Below are 19,589 nucleotides of genomic sequence, written 5' to 3'. Positions count from 1 at the left end.
CAACTGGGGAGATCAGACTAGTCACACCTTTTCAAAACGATGTATATGACATCTTTTCCAATGCTTTTTTAATCAAGGTTTTCTTTTTCCTGCTTGAAAACACTTTCATTTTGGATTTTCAGACTTTAATATCATCTTTAAATATTAAGACTGTGTATATCCCTGCAGGGCACTCAGGCCTAGTATATTAATGATTTCATCCCTAGGGTCACATGGTTCCACATGGAGACTTACATCAAAGGAATTGCTTCTCCTTAAGAATAAAGCATTTAATTGTTTTATTTATGACAAAAGATTATTATTTAAATTCATACAGTTGGTTTAAACCCTACAATGGCACATCTCTTGAGATCTTTTATACTCAGTTACCCCTGCTGTAAGGCAGTGAGTTCCAGAAAACAGGAGTACATTAAAACACTGCCCTGCAACATTACTTTCACAATAGAGAGATCAGGTGTCATATTGCAAAAGGGCAGGTGTTTGAATAAAGAATAATTCACAAAACTTTAAGGCATGATTTGTTAAGGCCTGTTTTTAAACAGTACTGATAAACATTCAATTACTTCAAACTTCTAACCCTCTATAAACTTGGAAAAGGGTTTAATGAACTGCAAACAATGCAATACATTAAAACGAACCTTTGAAAAAAACGGTTCTAAAATAGCCCTTACACTTTTGTGAATAGTGCCCAGTTTATAAAGCATAAACTAAATACTGTTTTGTGTTTTTGAAACTTAGAAAGTTTTTTTTTTTTTTTTTAAGTCTTCAAATGTCTTAAAGACATTGCAAAAGACTTCTAGTTTAAATGTTTCCTTTAGTAGTTCTAAATTCAGCCTGTTCTTGAAACTTTACACCGTGGCTGAAAAAGTTAGCAAAAATCTTGCACATTTTAATTGCAATATTTATTTAATTCATACAAACATACATCTCCATTTATAAAGCGTGTTATTCCAAGGTGCAATTTATACAGTATTATACTGTCTATTAAATGCGTATCTCCTAGCATTTAATGTACATACCTTTCATTAGCTGTTGTACCATTTCCACATCTCAGCTGATCCTTGGTATAGTTCAAGCACTTGGCATTTATACCTCTGCTGCATTTGCATTGCTGTTTTCTTTAATGAAAGTGCATCAATAACGATCTCCAGAATACACTGACTTTATTTTGCTGTTTATTGTCTTTATCAGAGTTTTCAATTTCACTGCAGTACCCTAGGATGCAAACCACAGATTTGGAATCAGCGTGCTATTGAGAAATACTCTCCTTTGGGGTATAAAAATCTACTCCGGTGCCAGTATAGTAAAAACAGGGTCTTTTGAAGTCAATAATTAATAGCAGACTACTCTTTATCATAATTGCAGATGCAATACTTGGTTTCCTTACAACTACTCAATGTAATCATACTTAAAGCTTATTGCTTATCTGCAGTGACCCTATCTGTGTTAAGAAAAGGAAATATATAGGATTTACTGAGGTATTTTTATACAGCTTTTAGTTTTATGCATTTATATAAATGCATATCAAAACTGTCTTCATACAAAAAAGCACAGCATTATTAAACTCTGCAATGACCATTACTTGCTGATACGTTACCTTGTCCACATTCAGTTATCTGGCAGTTATCTTACCTTGTCCACAGTCAGTTATCTAGCAGTAAGAGTGACCTCTGCATTGGATGCTTCAGCATACAATTACAGAATGTGTCTAAAAGAAGTTCACTTGCTTCCTAGTCACAAATTATAAGACTGCTCCGGGGAATTCATAAAAATAAGCTCTTCATACGTATTCAATCAATAGGCCTTGAGACAAATCTTTAACTTTCAGGGCTTTAATGTACCTTGAAAACTTTCTTTACACTTCATGCTCTTTTAATGGATCGTGTATTTATAATAGCTAGAATATAGGCCAGTAGTGTGAGTCACTAGTGGAGCTTATCAAATCGGGTAAATAGGATAGGATTGACTGCGTACGAAGATGGGGGAGAAAGTCACGTACAGTACTGCCCTTTTTGAGAGCTGTGCTGTACGATACATCAGCCTCTCAATCAGTGCATTACTCTCATACAAAGGACTTCATGAATATTTAATGCAAACCTGTGCATGTGTTGCAGCTGACAGATGGAAATGCCTTGTAATGTGATATTACTTTGTGAGCTGATACTAGCAACTGAAATAAACGGCTGTCTTCTGTTGAACACCTATGAGTCAATCACACCAACTTCCCGCCGTTCTTTGTGGCTATTTATACTCATACTTTATATCAAATTCATATTATGTGATTTAACATGTATTTATTTTTCAGATATTATACAGTATTTCTTAATTTCCCGAAAATGAATCCTCGGATTCTTTAGTAATACAAATCTTCTTATACAAACTTCAATGCCAGTACACCATACTGTTTCTCACTGCTTTTGTCTAACTAAGGTTTAGCAATACACTGATTAGTTTATAACAGCCTTGTTAGGTAGCAGAGACAGAAAACGTTGATATTTATATTAATATTGCACAACTGCATAATACTCAAGTGTCTGAGATTATATTTCAGCTATCTGTACTAGTATCCTCATTATATTGCGGCTCAAATTCAAGGCTCTCATCTTTTACATAATAATCATAAGTGCACACTATTTAACTTCACCTCTGGGAGATTTTAACTTCATTTTAAAATGTCAAATATCAATTTGTTTTTCTTTCTCACTACCTTTCTACAGTTTATCACTTTAGCTGTGACCTACGAGTCTGACCTTATAAAAAAGAATGCAGCAGACATATCTCAGTCTCTCGAGACAGCATTTTAAACAGTAGATCAAATTGTGGTTAAAAGATCATGGGGTCAGAATTGGCATTGACATTTCACACATTTATTAACTCCCAATTCAGATTTTAGAGTAGACAAGATAGTTAAGGTTTTTAATTCTGCAATTAAAGCAAATCATTATACTGACATAACACTAATGCTGAGCTTCATGACCAGCATATACTGTTGAACACCTGCTGAAACTATACAATTATGGCACTACTGTATTTGAAAGCAAGAAACATATATATTTTATTTTTTGTAAATCAACTTAATTTTGTATTTGATTACATAATGATATGTAGAATATCACTCATGCAGCCCTGTAAAAAAAAAAAAAAAGAACAGTGATTATGTTCATACAAAATAGCATCTCCCTTGTAAAAAGATGAAGGACAGTACCATCTTCTAAAGTCGGCTTGATCGCTCTTTGCAAAAACCTGTAATCGGCCATCTGGTACAGAAATCTGCATTTACATCTCATTAGGTCTTTGCAAAGATTAAAGGTCAAATTATGAAGCACCTGAGCAACTTCCAAGTGAAAAGTGCATAAGCAAAGACACTGCTTTTGCAGCTGTGATTAAGGCTTTAAATTATATATTTGGAATCATACCTCTTTGTTTTACAGTTTGATTTGGGTATATGTTCATTTTGTTGAATATGTCAAATGCAAAAGCTCTACAACCAGCACAAAAAAAGACTTAAAGCCTGTATGGCAGCTGTTTATTTTATTAAACATAATTAATGACAGCCTGATCAACGTGCACATTTTTAAGCATGGAATACTAACCATCATTGCTGCAAGAATGGTGCAGTTTCTAACTCCACATTGTGATAGTTGACTTTGTAATTGCACGGCAAAGTAATGAGATGTATAGTTTTAGCTTCTAGCATACTGTATTATTACTGACAGCAAGGATCAAACACAGTGTCATAGAGTGCTCTTATTAGGCATATTTAGGATTCAGGCAGCACTGAAATTGAGTTTTTATTTCTTGATTCCTAGGGTTTTGTAACTACATTTTCACCCTCTGCACTGGAAACATCAATCTGCTTTTTTTTTATTCATCCTGTGAAATATGTGAATAAAATTGCAATAAAAAGTGACGCACTGACATCAAGCTTTTATCTGATCTTTTCTTCCTATGTACAAGTTCTCCATATGTCTCCCTCTCTCTCGCTCTCTGTTCTCCTCAACCCTGAATTATTATCCAAAGCTAAAATATTGTTATACATGAACTGAACCAGTTCCATCCTGCTAATGCTAGTGAAGCACAAGCTCTCCTTGTATACATGTTATCAATCTCAGATGTGAGGCTTTATAATATTGTCACAGTGCCTAGTCAGGTGGTGGCAGCAGTTACTCATGTTCTGTCTAAAAAAGAACAGTTTACTTATACTGATGCAACATGCATGCAGTACTAAATATGGGTCTGACTTGACCTCCTTCATGCATGGCCACCTCATACTGGGACGGATACAAAAAACTCTCTTCTAGTCTTTATATGGGGACACATGGAAGATGCAAATTCAAGATGACCTCGTAGGAGGAAGACGTTTCCCCCCATATACTGTATAGCAATGTGTGTTTTGTTTTTTTTTTGGGGGGGGGGGGTCCCAGCTATTTTCAATATCCCATGCATGAAAGAGTTAAATACCATTGTAAATTTACTACAGGCTTTGAAGAGGGGGCATTAAAAAAAAAAAAAAAAACATTGTTGATTTAATTGTGGTTTTATAAGCTGTGAGAATATTAAAAAGGCCTGGAGGTTAGAATATGTTTGTTTCAGGACTGTTGACCAGATGAGCTTGCGTCTCTTGAAGAATATCGGAATACAGCTGTGAGGGCATAGCATTGTCAGCTGAGATAATACACTGGTAGAAATCCCCAAGGCTCCCTCTGATTTAAATAGAGTTTCATTTTAGTGTGCTGCATTTGCATCCACTGTGGGGAAAAAGCATATTGCCCCTAACAGAAAACCAGGAAGCTCCCAGACAGTCCAGTGATTAACGGCAGTGTTACAGCATGTGGCACTCCCTCAGAATACAGCCAGGCATAAGTGTTACAACAGCAGTGTTATTGAGTGTGCTGTTTTGGGTTACAGAATTCCCTTTGAAGACGAGATACTGCACTGTATTTCCTTTTCATGGCTGGTCACTCTAGTATTGACAAATTGCGTTGACCTTTTTCATAAGATGCTATTGGTTGAGTCGATCTGTTTCCAGCTCTAACCTTCAATGGCTGGACTAGTGTGAGGACAGCAATGGCTGAAGGCAGAGATTACCACTGGAATTTTGGGATTTACAATGTTGCATTTTGATAGATATGTTTCATAGGCAGTACATATTGAACTGGTTTTACTCAAATGCATTTGTTTGTATTTTAATCTGCAAGAGAAAATACAAGGCAGTTTTTTCTTTCTGCAGCTTCTACAGAAGAGGGCAGCAAAAGCAAAGGAAAGAAAGGTGTATTAACTATGACAGCCTGGTCTCGTTTGCTATTGAACATAAAGAAGAAGCCTAATATCTGTTTGCAAATTACTGTAAATTCTGCAGGCTGTGCTTTCTCTCTCTCTCTCTCTCTCTCTCTCTCTCTCTCTCTCTCTCTCTCTCTCTCTCTCTCTCTCTCTCTCTCTCTCTATATATATATATATATATATCTATAATTATAAATGGGACGTTGCATTTGACCATATTTGTATTTTTTATACAAGATAATGTATACTGTAACAGTCTGTTTATCTGAATTTAATACCAATTTAAGAATTCCTAAAGATCCTAAGCATACTTTACCACTGATTAAAAAGTAAGGAATTCACAAAGTACATTGAGAAATCACTCTAATGCTGTTTTTATTTTAATTCTTCCAAAAGCACATTGTTGTTTATAAGATTTGACTGTACTGGATAAAGACATTGACCTGGAGCAGGATTGCACACTTTTATTAAATTAAATCAAAAATAAAATATTTTTACCCATACAAAAGCAAAAGCTGCCTGAAAGGCTTCTGCAATAGCTCTATGTACCAGAGCAGGTGAGCACACAGGTAGCTAGCCTCTCCATGGAGTCCAAAACAGAACTAACTGCAACACAAAGAGCTGAGCTTAAATACAGATGGGCCAGGCTGAATTGCCAATCAATAAAGATAATACTGTTATTGAATGAATTTGGTGGAATAATTAGGCGCATTTATGAACAGTAGAATAAGGAAGCAAATGACAAAACGGGTACCAGAACAAGTTATTTACATTATATAAAATCACCTTTCTGCAGTGGTCACTTCAACCCAGCGTGATCAAAGGACAGAGTTTTGCACTTCCCGGTTCTAGAGGTAACTTTCTGTTTGCTGCGTTTTAAAGTGCGAACCAAATTGAAAACCAAATCATCTCAGATTTCTTACCGTCTGCCAGCTCTCTGAGCAGAGACATGGAAGACCTTGGCTTGAGTCAATAGAAGTTCTCAACGCATCAGTTACTTTTTATTCGTTAAGAAAAACACATACAGGGTACTGTTCAGCTTGCTGTCATCTGCTGCCATCTAAAACAGCTCATCAATATGAAATCATTTTCTGGCAACACAGCTCTGGTTGGTGTAACATGCTCATGACCATTTACTGCGGCCAGCAATAACAAAATAATATTAGACAGCATATTAGGCTCGGCACATAAATACTGTGCATTATTATCAAGTATCATCAATTACAATGCAATGGATCAATGGCTCTACTTTAAGAGACAACAGTAGCACCCTGGCAGCTACAATGATACGAGACAGAATAGTACAACAGTGGTTAAATTTTAGATATTTTGACTTACCAACACTATTACAATGGCATGAAGCAATATACGCTGACAATCCATTTCAGTATCATGTTACCAAATCAGTTCTGGTGTGCAGGTCATCCTGTAGACTGCTAATGGTTCTTCTATAATTTTTTCAATGCCCAATGGACTTAAGTGATTGGTAACAAGAAACAATACGTACTGCTGTTACTGTACCTAATGTTTGCACTCTTGATAAAATCCATGACCAGTACAAGAGTACAAATGCTTGTATATAATGATATACTGAAAAAAGTATCATACTTGCACAGAGTAATCAACGTGTACAACCCTGTAATGCAAAATGTCTTAGCAATTCTGTATAGAAATGTATTTATTTTCTCCCAGCGATATAAGGCCCTAATAATACATTGACTTGTCCTGCACATCAGCAATGAATGTGTTTATTTATAAAGTCATAGGCTGCATCTGTAGTTTCAGAACTTGAGAAAGACACTGCTGCTCAAGCATTTACAAGAAGCATCTGTTACACGTGGTGGTCTGCTCCATTGTTAAACTAAGCAATGTGTTCTCAGTACAATGATGGATTGCAACATGCATGTATCTCTATTGAATTGGGGCGGCTTTTAGAGTTGAAACAAATAAGAGTTAATGACCGTTGTCAGCCACCAACTGACTTCACTGTCTTTAGGCTGATGTTTATTTTCAAAGGTTAAGTCATTTGTTTTGTTTATTGAGAGGAGGGGGGTCTGCCAAGTACTTGTGATTTACCAGCATGTATCAACCATGTTGTGTATCAAAAACAGTGACTCAGTATTATTAACGAGCTTCTGGAAAGACTGTGGTTATTTGCTCATATGTTTTTTGTTATTACCTATATCTCGAGCAACCACAAATAAGAGCATACATTTAAAAATACTTAGAGAGCTAAGAGATTCTGGTTTGATACATACAATAGTTAAAAGGGATATTCTCTTACTACTGCATTTAAATTGAAAAGATAATAGTTAAAGACCTAAAGGTATTGAGTCAAATTACAGTACTACTGTATACTGTATAACACACCTCCTTCAGTATTACATCTAGTAAGAGTGAAATAAAAAATACGATCCAACACAATACATATTCTTCCATGTATAACCAATGAATGTTATGAAGGAAACATCATTAATGTGTTGCTTTCCATCTTTCTCAAAGGGCTAAAATGTTCCGTGGGAAGAAGGTCCATGGGGATTATGACATCAAAGTGGAACAAGTAAGTCATACTAAAACATGTTTCTAGAAATTGCACTTAAAAACTTTCTTATTGCGGGTCCCCATAGTAAAATGTAAAAGTAAAATTGAGTGAGGGATCTCTAGATGGGATATAGATTATTACATTCTTAAAAATTAATTACGTTTATGAAATGTATATAACCACTTATAACAAATCCCTAAAGCATAAATACAGATTCTTGCATCCTTTATAAAGCCTTTTAAATCCATTACTGCATAATCTAATCAGCATCTATGAATAGATAATGCATAATGTATAAATTACATGTATACTACCACCTCACAGAAATCATAGTGACGTCACTACTTGCAAACTGTACTTGTATTATTATTTTTAATGAAACTGCTCTGCTCTAATCCAGAAAAGCAAACCGCCAAGGCTGCGGAAATGTGTGTGTCATTAGGTCTTGGCATATTTTTCAGTGGTACTGTACATACTTTCCATAACTCGTGGAAAGACTTGGGAAGACTTATTAGGTTATTTCAAAGATTTAGTTTGAAATCAAATAAATAATTTCAAACATGCACATCTATAGCTAAATACATACTCTGTTATTTTCTGAGCTGAAAAGGAAGCTGAAAGATTTTTTTCAAAGTTTCGCCTTGTTTTTCACAGAAGTAAATTGTGTTGGATTAAAGGGGGCACATGATCAGTGTTTCTCACTACCTTTCTGGGGTTCTTCTTGCCATTTCCTCACTGTCTCCTTCCTAATTATTGAAACCCAACCAAGTGACGACCTTACTGTATGCAGGGATGAATACAATGATTAGGGCTAGGGTTAGAGTTACAGTCATAGCGTGGAAAAAGATTTACATGTTAAGTACATTGTACCTATGCATAATGATGCTGTAATTATGTGTAAATACACATGTATTTACTTAGCAACTATTATGTAGATATACAGTAATTAGAGATCTTTTCTAGAAGCCTATTCTCTACATGTGAGTAATGGATTATCCTCCTATGAGTGAACCTTAGTGCACTGTATATCTTCTCCGTCTCTGTCTTGCGATTCCTTTCCTGTTTAAAGGCCCCTGAGGTAGAGCAAGGCTATTTTCACTGTTAAGACAACACTCTTTGATCTTGTTCTGATTGATCACAATGCATCAGTTTGTTATTGCTTTAATTGCTTCATTGTTCTTTTGCTGAAAAAGATGCTCCGTTTTCTATAATAGCTGCCAAGTGCCAAGCAACTTACTCTTCTTGAATAAGAATAAGACCCTGGTCATGAATTAACTTGACATGCATATTGGGTTTGCAATAAGAAAGGATTCCAGCATGGGCTGATTGTTATGCAGCACTACTTAAAATATTTGGTCAAGGAAGATCCTTTCAGAGCACAAATAAATGAAAAATAACACAATTTACAGCATAATATTAATTACAAAAAAGCCAATAAAAATAATAAATACAAAACACCCCATTATATAAAAGCTCCGTTGTCTAATAATAAAGTGATGACGCCCACCCATATTACAAGTTGACTGATGTGCACTGAATGACAAATGTGCAGTAAACTGGTAAAGCAGAGTAATGGTATATTGAAAGCATGTTAAAACATAGTCAAGAAGGAAAAAATAGACTTATAATAAGAAAATTATGGTTAACAATGGTAAAGAAATGACAAGGAGATCAAAAGCATTTGAGATCCAAGCAGACTGCACTAGTGTCAGAGTCTTTCTCTCTGCCACTACGGATTGAAAGTATTAATTTACAGTGGGCTGAAGACAAATGCTTTTCAGACCACATGAAGGATAGTCCTAGTAATCTAGTCAACATGGTGAGGCTCTATTTCCATATACTGCCTGGATCATTATAGTAACAAGTAATAGGTATTCTCACAGTCTGTACCTACCGCACTTTCTTTCTGAGGCTTTCCTACACATAGTGTGCGGTTTACGCAAGACATAACCCACAGTTGTTCACAAACAGAGGTACTCTGTAATACTGCTTTAATACTGTCTAGCCCACTAGCCGCAGCAGATTACAGCATTGGTTGTGACGAGACTTTGTAATAGGTTACAGGGTTCTCTTCTTTCATTGACATGTTTAAACAGATGCTTAGACACAGTGAGTATGAGCAAGCCCTCTGCTACTGCTGTCCCAGCACTATAGAGCAGCCATTTCTTTTCCATATTATTCCTACGCAGAGTCCCTGTTCAATTAGAACGCTGGAGAGTTCTTAGCTGTGCAGAGTCCCTGTTCAATTGGAACTCTGGAGGGGTTCTTAACTATGCAGAGTCCCTGTTCAATTAGAACTCTGGAGGGGTTCTTAGCTATGCAGAGTCCCTGCTCAATTAGAACTCTGGAGAGGTCTTAGCTGTGCAGAGTCCCTGTTCAATTAGAACTCCTCTGGAGGGTTCTTAGCTGTGCAGAGTCCCTGTTCAATTAGAACTCCTCTGGAGAGTTCTTAGCTGTGCAGAGTCCCTGTTCAATTAGAACTCCTCTGGAGGGTTCTTAGCTGTGCAGAGTCCCTGTTCAATTAGAACTCCTCTGGAGGGGTTCTTAGCTGTGCAGAGTCCCTGTTCAATTAGAACTCCTCTGGAGAGTTCTTAGCTGTGCAGAGTCCCTGTTCAATTAGAACTCCTCTGGAGAGTTCTTAGCTGTGCAGAGTCCCTGTTCAATTAGAACTCCTCTGGAGGGTTCTTAGCTGTGCAGAGTCCCTGTTCAATTAGAACTCCTCTGGAGGGGTTCTTAGCTGTGCAGAGTCCCTGTTCAATTAGAACTCCTCTGGAGAGTTCTTAGCTGTGCAGAGTCCCTGTTCAATTAGAACTCCTCTGGAGAGTTCTTAGCTGTGCAGAGTCCCTGTTCAATTAGAACTCCTCTGGAGAGTTCTTAGCTGTGCAGAGTCCCTGTTCAATTAGAACTCCTCTGGAGAGTTCTTAGCTGTGCAGAGTCCCTGTTCAATTAGAACTCTGGAGGGGTTCTTAGCTATGCAGAGTCCCTGCTCAATTAGAACTCTGGAGAGTTCTTAGCTGTGCAGAGTCCCTGTTCAATTAGAACTCCTCTGGAGGGGTTCTTAGCTGTGCAGAGTCCCTGTTCAATTAGAACTCCTCTGGAGAGTTCTTAGCTGTGCAGAGTCCCTGTTCAATTAGCACTCCTCTGAAGGGTTTAATCTTTTTCATCCATGCCTGGCGTCACTGCTCTCAGATGCAGGCTCTGGGTCTAAAAGCAAATCCTGACGAAACCCTTTCAAAAAACAATACTGTAGTGCCATTCAAAAACACTATACTCTGCCAAAAAAGTACTATAGTATACTGTAGTAGTACTATGGTATACTGCAGTAGTACTAAAGCAATTTTCAGCAGTGACAGTTTCCTATAATTAGGGCTTCTGTTTTTATTTTTTTTGTAATTGTATTTTTCGGTGCTTATTTTTAGCTATTTCCGAGTTTTATGTAAATAGTTTTTTTTACAGGGCTTTCATTTTTGATATACTCTATGAAATTAGTATTATTGGTTACTTTACAAAATACTTGAGTTCTTTTTTTTTAAAAAATGTATAGTAGTAACTTGACAGTACTTGTACACTTAAGTTGTACCTTCTTTCCTTTGCTGTCTTCCACAACAAAATCTCTATGGCCACAGGTACATTCTTCTGGGGTTTTTGTGTGGAGGCATTTTTGTACATTTCACCACAATTCTGTTTTAAATCCTTTCCATATCTTAACTGTAATACAGCTTTAAATCCCGCTAACAAGCCTCCATTATAATTGTAATCTTGTTTTAAATCTCACAAGCAGAGTCTCCAAGAGAAATGTGGGAATGTGCTGTCACTCAGTAGTTGGGGTGGCTTTAAAGTATTCAGAATGAATTAATGACAGATACAAGTATTTTTTGTGGGAAAGCAGATTGTAATGTGAAAAAATGAAATTTTGCTCAATTCTAGTTGTGAAAAATCATGTAGGTATGGGTCTAGCTGGTTGCCATTCAATAAGAACATATGTTGTAGTGTTTACATGGTAGCCTTTGTATGGAACAATTTAAAGCATGGTCTCATAAATACTGAATAATATATTATTTTTTAGTATTTGTTTTCAAGTCCTTTTTGGCTGTCCTGTCATGCCAGTACAATGCTAATGGTTCAGCAGATTTACTCTAAAAGAAAACAATTCAGTGTTTGTGGGGAAATAAAAACAGTACAAGTATTACAATTCAGACAGGCAGCTGGCAAATCACGTTGTCTGCTTTACGATACAGTACATTGAATTAACCTTTTGTTAGGAAAAAGGGTTTTTGGAAAATTCCAATTCATAAATAAATGTAGTTTCATTGGTGATGATTAGTAATCGAATTGAACTTACACTTAAAACTTTTCCATACTGTTGTTAAAGAAGCCAACTGTAATCTAATAACTCTTGGGTTAAAGCTTAATCATAAAACCCTTTAACAACCTGCCGTGTTTTCACTTCTACTGCTTTATTAAATGAAGGCCTTAATACAGTGAAAAGCACACTTTTATTGGACGAGGAAACAATCATAGTTTCTCTCTACTTAATCATTATGCAAAGGTTATTTTAAACTTATGAGGAGAAAACTACTTGATTTTTGTGGAAATGTTGCTGCATTCAGTAAATATCAGACTGAATTGTTACAAATGTCGTTAGAGTAACAGTAGACCACCAGAGTGTGTATGTTGTTCATATTAATTGTGAGTTTAACTTGTTTCAATTATGTTTTAGGCTGAGTTCTCTGAGATCAACCTGGTGTCTAATTCTGATGGGACCTGTAATGTGGACATGCAAGTGTTTCGAAATGGCACCAAGGTTGTCAGGTGAGGCAAAGACACATGAACATGGTCTGAGTGGGCTCTTAGTCAGACTGTGTTAGAGTTAATTGGCATGAGTTTCTTTCTGTTTTACTGGTATTGTTGCAGTAAATTAGTTTAATTAGACCATCAAATGCCTTATTCATGTGCTCACTGAGCTGACATGGAGTAATGCCAGAACAAATGACACACAGTCAAAAGAGCCAAATGTTAAAATCTGCTTCTACGTTTAATATTTGTATTTGTTTGACTTTGAAAAATGACAATGCTGTATATATATTTCAAAGAATATATATATATATATATATATATAATTCATATAAATGAAGAACAATCCTGTCCCAACAAAGAGGCCACAGAAAGGCTAGGCACCCCTGGCTGTCTCGCTGACCTCCCTTTACACCAGGGGTCAGCAACCTATGGCTCTTCAAGTAACCAAATTTGATTTTTTTTTTTTTTAAATTTTAAAAATTAATTCCTGAGGCACCTCTCTAAATTCCATTCAACTGCAAAGTTCCTTCAAAACAGTAACTTAACAATACCTCAGCCACTTAACTGTATTCTGTTTATCAAACGTTCCCCTCTTTTTAACGAAATTGACGATGGACTCTGTGAGGCGAGAGTGTATTAAATGGAATGTCCAGACAGTAATTTGTGTGTACAGAAATAAAATAATTTATTTTTATTATCTATACACAACAAAATAATTAAATAACAAAAGAAAACAAAATGGTGTGAGGGAAGGAGTGCAGGGGTGAAATCCAAAACAGATCGTGATAACTCGTCTTTTATCGTCTTCGTGGTAAACCATACATAAACAAAAAAAAGACAAAAGAAATGTTAGTGTTTTTTTTTTTTTTTTAAATCCCGCTGCACCAAACCAGTCTCTCCCTCCACCCGTTACTCCTCCTATTTTACTTTCGGACCCACCCCGAACACAGTAGTACGTTCCCTTTAGTATGTAATGTCCCGCCTCTGCAGTCAGTGGAACACCAATCCCCAGCTGACACGTATCCTTATCCTTCACTTGACTCCAGTGGCTGGAAGTTACATACTCGTACTTCCGCCCCTCACCAAGGTGAAAACCCTCAAAAGATGACTTTTGCCATGGTCACGAGATCTTGGTAAGGGAAGTCCCGAGTTGGTTTGATGCCATCTACTGTCGGGAGGCTGAATCACAGACCGAAATCTCTTTGACTCAATAAAGGTTCGGTGAATGTCTGTGTATAGGTTATAGCGACACTCCTAGTGTGCTTTCAGCATCGGTCCGTTCATTTCTATTTGTGCTGATATTTTGCAATACACAGATGTTTGCCGTCCTATAACCCTATAGTAATATACTGGGTTATCCACTGGTGGATGCGCTTGGATGGAAGGAATGCTAGTACGAGACAGCCTCTGATAATAGCTGAACATTGACAATTACACATAGGCATAACTGCTTTTACAAGACAGAAGTTTTAGTAATTAGTGCATGATAAGACGTGTCTTAGGTCCAGGAGGTGTAAACCAGCTATTTTAAATGTAAACTGCTGAAAGATAGCAGACAAACAAATCAGCCTTTTGCTATACAATTATAATGTCTATTCATGTGTACATAATTCCATTACTTTTATCAGTACTTTCATTGCATTAACAGAACAAACCAGAAGCACCATGTTATTGTTTGTGTCTGTGGGCTAATCTGTCAGGTCATGATGTCCTACTCTGTTCTTGGGATTCAATTACAAAATGATCTTCAGTAGCAATGGCAATGTGAGTACAAGTGCAGCTACAGTGGTAGCATTTCATATGACATGACAAATCAATTCTATCCTAATTACATGAAAAAATACATGTTAGTAACCCAAGTCAGTATAATGGTACCATACCAGTGCCAATGGGATATCACATCAGGACCATCATGCAATACTTGTTCCCAATCCATTGTGTTTCCATTTTGTGGTCTGCTTGGGTTTCTACAGGGAAATGTGGGGTGGTAAACATTGTAGTTGTTGCTTTTTTTCACTCACTGACTCATTACCAGCTATGTTTACAGTAATACTATATTAAGTTGCGAGAAATGTTTACTCAGGGGATACAACCAATAATTATTCGTCTCCACAAATTACTTTACAAATTGTTAACAAATGACAAATGTGACAAAAAGCTACAATGAAAGACCTTGTTTGGAGAGCCTCCAAAGTGATGGAAAGAAACATCTAGCATAGCATTAATCATTTGGAATTAAAGGCAGTTTTAAAGGCTCTAGGTTGCCTCACTAAAACTACCTTTATTTATTACAATTATTCATACAACAGTTTGTGTGTCGTTTTATCTTTATTTTTCATTATTTTAAAACACCATTGTCTCATTACATATCTAGACATCATTCAATAGAGTTAGAAATAAAACCTTTTGTTTGATCCGGATTGAGACAGATTGGAAGGCGTCTTTGAAAATGACCATGGTTTGTTTACATTTTAATAACTAGCAACCTATAGCTATGTTTACATTTATTTCCGATTGTACAAGATTGGTGTGGTGTCTACTGAAATAGAATTACATTATGTTCATGTAGTCCAGTTCATTTATGGATATCGCTTAGTGAAAGTACAAAGTTGGAACAGTTCATGTGTTGCTCAGTAACTAAAAATATTTTGCTGGATAAGACTGAAAAACACTTCAAAGAATATATACAAACCACATGAGAAATAGAACCTAATTCAACACAACCTTCCTCACATTGCACAAGTAATTAGTCTACACTGCTGTGTGGCAGTGAAAGAATCTAGAGCCCGTAAAATAAACAACTGAAAAATGTTAAAGAAGATGGCAAGTTTCAAAGGAAACCTCAGATCAAATGGTCTTTTAAGGAATGTTGATGCACGCTGACATCCTTACTCTCCTTTCCCAGCTTCCCAGAGAGGTTTGATTGTATTTATTTATGATCATAGTGATGGCTGAGAATGGGTCCTCTGTTTTCTGCTTTAGACCACACAGTCTTTTGTGGTCTTACATGGTATGTATCTACTTGACTCCCTTGGTTCTAATTTGGCACTTGAAATACTGCCAGGGAGTGCATGGACAAAAATACCCATGGGCTGTCCCATTGGATTACTTCTAATTAATCATAAAGCCACGGATAGTCATTGAGGCTCTTCTGCGAATTTCAACTTTTAGCTTCCTCATTTAGGCATTTATTTATAGATTGTAGCCCAAAATAAGCTTCTTAATCTCTTTATCTCATGGAATATGAGTTATCATTGTCTTCCATATTGCACTAACCCAGATATTTTAAAATAACTGTAAATACAAATAAATAAATATAAAAATAAAGTGCAAACAAGATTTATCGCTGCCTAAAACTCCCAAGTAATTTCCTGTACACTGTGCATTCATGTGTGCAAGTCTAGAAAATGTATGGTGAACAATTCTTGAGTGACCACAAGAAGTCTTGATAGGGTCTTGCTACAATATGACATTTGAACTGCAAGATATTTGGTGGTTTTGGTAGGAGTTCATTCATCATTTGCTAATTTGTTTTCATCTTGTTTACTGCAGCCCCCTTCCAAAAAAATACACATTTAAAGGTCCAATCACTATGACACTGGCACAGGAATGTGCCGTCTGGTTGGTTTCCATGCTTACTCTTCGTTGCTCCCAGAATGCCTGTGAGCCTGGGATGCATTGTTGATTGGAGATGACCACAGATATTAATAGTGGCTATGGTATCATAATTGGAACAAGAAACAAAACCTGCCCACAAGAGATAATTATAGAGGCAGAATACCTAATAGTAGAAGTACAACAAACCAAATGTAAAACAAAAGAGCATTCAAATTAGCCACAAAATATACTGCCTCCCTCTAGTGCTCAGTGGCAACTGCCTCTGTTCCCTCTTGGAAGTAGGAACTGCTGACTGTTATACACACTCTCCGAGTCACATGACAAGGAGGGCCCAAACAGAAAAATAATAATAAAACACCTTTAAAGTATTTTAACAATAGCGGAGGCCATGTGTTGTTTTTTTCTCAACAAACTAAATAATACAAATTCAAACAATAATTAATCACAACAGAAAATAATACTTTTAAGGCATTTTCCTTGTTTTAAACCAGTCATGTGACCACACATATCATACCCCCTTACTGCAACTAAAACAAAACACAGGGGTTAAAGTAAACATTTAAACAGAAATAGATAATTATTTTGTGGAATAAATATGCGCATTTATGAACCGTAGAACATGGGAGTGAATGAAAAAAAAGTTATTTATACAAAAAACACTATAATAAACAATAAATTTTGCATGTGAGGGAGGGGTTGTCACCCCATCAACAAAACCTTTGCAAATAACTGGATTTTGACCCAAAATCTATATATTTTGTGATCAAATTGGTCGTTTTAAGTTTTTAGTTAAAGAAAAAGAAGCTAAACATCAAAATGACTGAAGGCTTAATTGAATACAGTATACAGTTTCCAGAACTGGTCAAAAGGCTAAACCAGAGCTCTTCGCTAATCAAATACTGACCACAACCTATGAAACCGGTAATGGCTTCCAAAGCTGCAGTGCTCAGCAAAGCATTTGTAATTCTCATCAAATTATATGTAACATTTTGAAACTAGATCTATTGATCTTTTACTCAGAGCTCAGGGCATGTTTACACTGCCAGTAGACAGACTGTTTTGTCTACACGTTGTAAAGTGTAACCGGAATACGTGGGGCAAGGCGAGTAGTAACATATTTTCCTGTTGTTTTCCGGTGTGTTATGTAACTTTTCTAGCCTAGAGGCATTGTGGTTATTTTATCCACAGACAGACTAATCTTAAAAAGCAGTTTGGAAGTGGCTGGCATTTTATTAGCTGTCACTGGCTTTTGTTATTTGATAAAGGTTAGCTGGAGCTAATAACATTTTAAGAATCCATTAATGGTGTAGTTTAAACTGAATGGCAATTATATGTTACAATTGGGACGGTGATCACCACTACAGTATGCTTCTGTTGCTACTGATTTACGTTTAGAAGTGAAAGCCATTTTTTCTTTCGCACAATTTTTACTAAAGAAAGACAGTCGCCTCATGGAGCCACTGGCTTTTAATCAACCTTTTTGGTATTAGTTCCTCGTGCTATATAGACACTATGCCATGATTTGCTGTTTGGATTTTTTTAAGAGCTCTTCAAGGTGTCATTTATTACGATTTACTAAGATGTTTATTTAGTACATACACAATATTATTACTGAGATTATTATTATTATTATTATTATTATTATTATTATTATTATTATTATTACATTTAAATGAAGGTCTATTCCAAGTTGTCTATACATCCAATCAATTGGTCATTTATGGACCCTTTATTTCGACACTAAGTTTATTCTAGGATTGCAAAGAGGTAGTGCTGGAAAACCCACTGTGCCATCACCTGCTTTTAAAATAGGTATTGCAGGTCTAGTAAACTCATTGTGGAAAGCATGCTTTTTCTGTTAAGTGCAATGTTAAACAATGATTTATTTTACTACAGGTCATTCAAGCCTGACTTTGTCCTCATTCGACAACATGCCTTCAGTATGGCAGAGAATGAAGATTTCCGTAACATGATTATAGGACTGCAGTACGCCGGGGTTCCCAGTATCAACTCACTGGAGTCTATCTACAACCTCTGTGACAAACCTTGGGTGGTAAGTACAGAGTTTAGGAAATGCTTAGCAGTCAAAGAAATATAAGTTGATGCAAGTATGTGTTGACATCTAACATCTATGTAAATGTACTATACTGTATAGTCAGTCAAAGAGCTAAAGATTGAGTCCTGTCTATTGGACTGTTAAATAACATTGTTTAAAAGTTTAATACTGAATAAAATTGAAAAAACTGATGTTTTAGAGCATCTTGACTGCTGTTGTGTAACTGCCTAGTTCCTGAGGTTACAAACTCTTTCCATTCATTTTTCACAAAATAATTATTATACTGTCTTTAGTTACAACAGCTCCAAAGCATGTTGCTTTGCACATTAATTTCCTTAATGGCTCCTCAGTGTGTTAGTGAAACATTGGTTTGATTTGAAACATCTGCTGTTTGCGCTATTTGTAAAACTTCTTGAAGGCACCGTTAATTCTTGATCAGTAAGGACAAAAAAGGTTAATTCTCATCAGCTGTCGTGTAATCGTCTCAGTACATTAACACTGCATGCATCCAAAGAAGGAGACTATTGGTGTTAAACTGTTAGACATTATTTTGTCTTTGTTGATGTTCATTGTGTAAGGGCTTTGGGAAAACTTAATTTTGTCATGCCAATAAAGCCTTCTTTGAATTTGATTTTAAATTTGAATTTGAATTTTGCGCATAAAATAGGTAGAATTAGAAAAACTAAATAACATACATTTTCAAAATGTTAGGGGGGGTCCCTTGTTCAAGTATGCTTCTTTTGTTATTGTTCAAATCATTAACCTCAAGTTCAAACAATCGGTTTTTGAGGCTGGATTTAGAGGTATCATTATAAAGTTGTCTAGAGGTGCTAACGTTGACATTAGCATAAGAACATCATCATAAGACACGTGCATAAACATCAGCATTTTTGACTTGAGGTTTTATTTTATTTTGCAGTTTGGCCAGTTGATAAGCACCTACAGGAGCTTTGGTGCTGAGAAGTTCCCTCTGATAGAGCAGACCTTCTACCCGAACCATAAGGAAATGGTAAGACTGGACCTGAGTATGTTTTTACGATACTGCAGAAAAAGCTTTGCAGTAGAGGGTCTGCTTTCAGGCTGTTTGGTGAAGGAGCAGGGCTGGTGCTGAAGGTCCCTATACATTTTGACACACAAGTACAACATTAAGACTTGCAAACCAGGTGTTTGCTTGCGGTCCAGCTGTAGACTAAATACTTTTGCTCATGGAAAGCATGTGAGAAGGGACATCTGCAGAGAGTTTTGATCATATCTGCGGAATGTATGAGTGGCTTGACTCTTGCAGTTTTTCCATTC

At 36.3% G+C, this 19,589-nt stretch overlaps 1 protein-coding gene across 1 annotated transcript in view; it reads left to right on the top strand.

Annotated features, from left to right (window-relative positions):
- Positions 1-19,589, top strand: part of LOC121298008 (synapsin-2-like) — a 79,526-nt gene that overhangs the window by 27,685 nt on the left and 32,252 nt on the right. The window contains exons 2-5 of the mRNA XM_041224692.1: positions 7,783-7,840; positions 12,543-12,634; positions 18,134-18,290; positions 19,213-19,302. Coding sequence (XP_041080626.1) covers positions 7,783-7,840; positions 12,543-12,634; positions 18,134-18,290; positions 19,213-19,302 — 397 coding nt within the window. The remainder of the gene's footprint in view (positions 1-7,782; positions 7,841-12,542; positions 12,635-18,133; positions 18,291-19,212; positions 19,303-19,589) is intronic.

This window comes from Polyodon spathula, chromosome 23, assembly GCF_017654505.1.
Source record: "Polyodon spathula isolate WHYD16114869_AA chromosome 23, ASM1765450v1, whole genome shotgun sequence".
In the NCBI taxonomy this organism is placed as follows: domain Eukaryota; kingdom Metazoa; phylum Chordata; class Actinopteri; order Acipenseriformes; family Polyodontidae; genus Polyodon; species Polyodon spathula.
The sequence above is the reverse complement of the archived record's forward strand: the minus strand, read 5'-3'. Positions and strand labels throughout refer to the sequence as shown.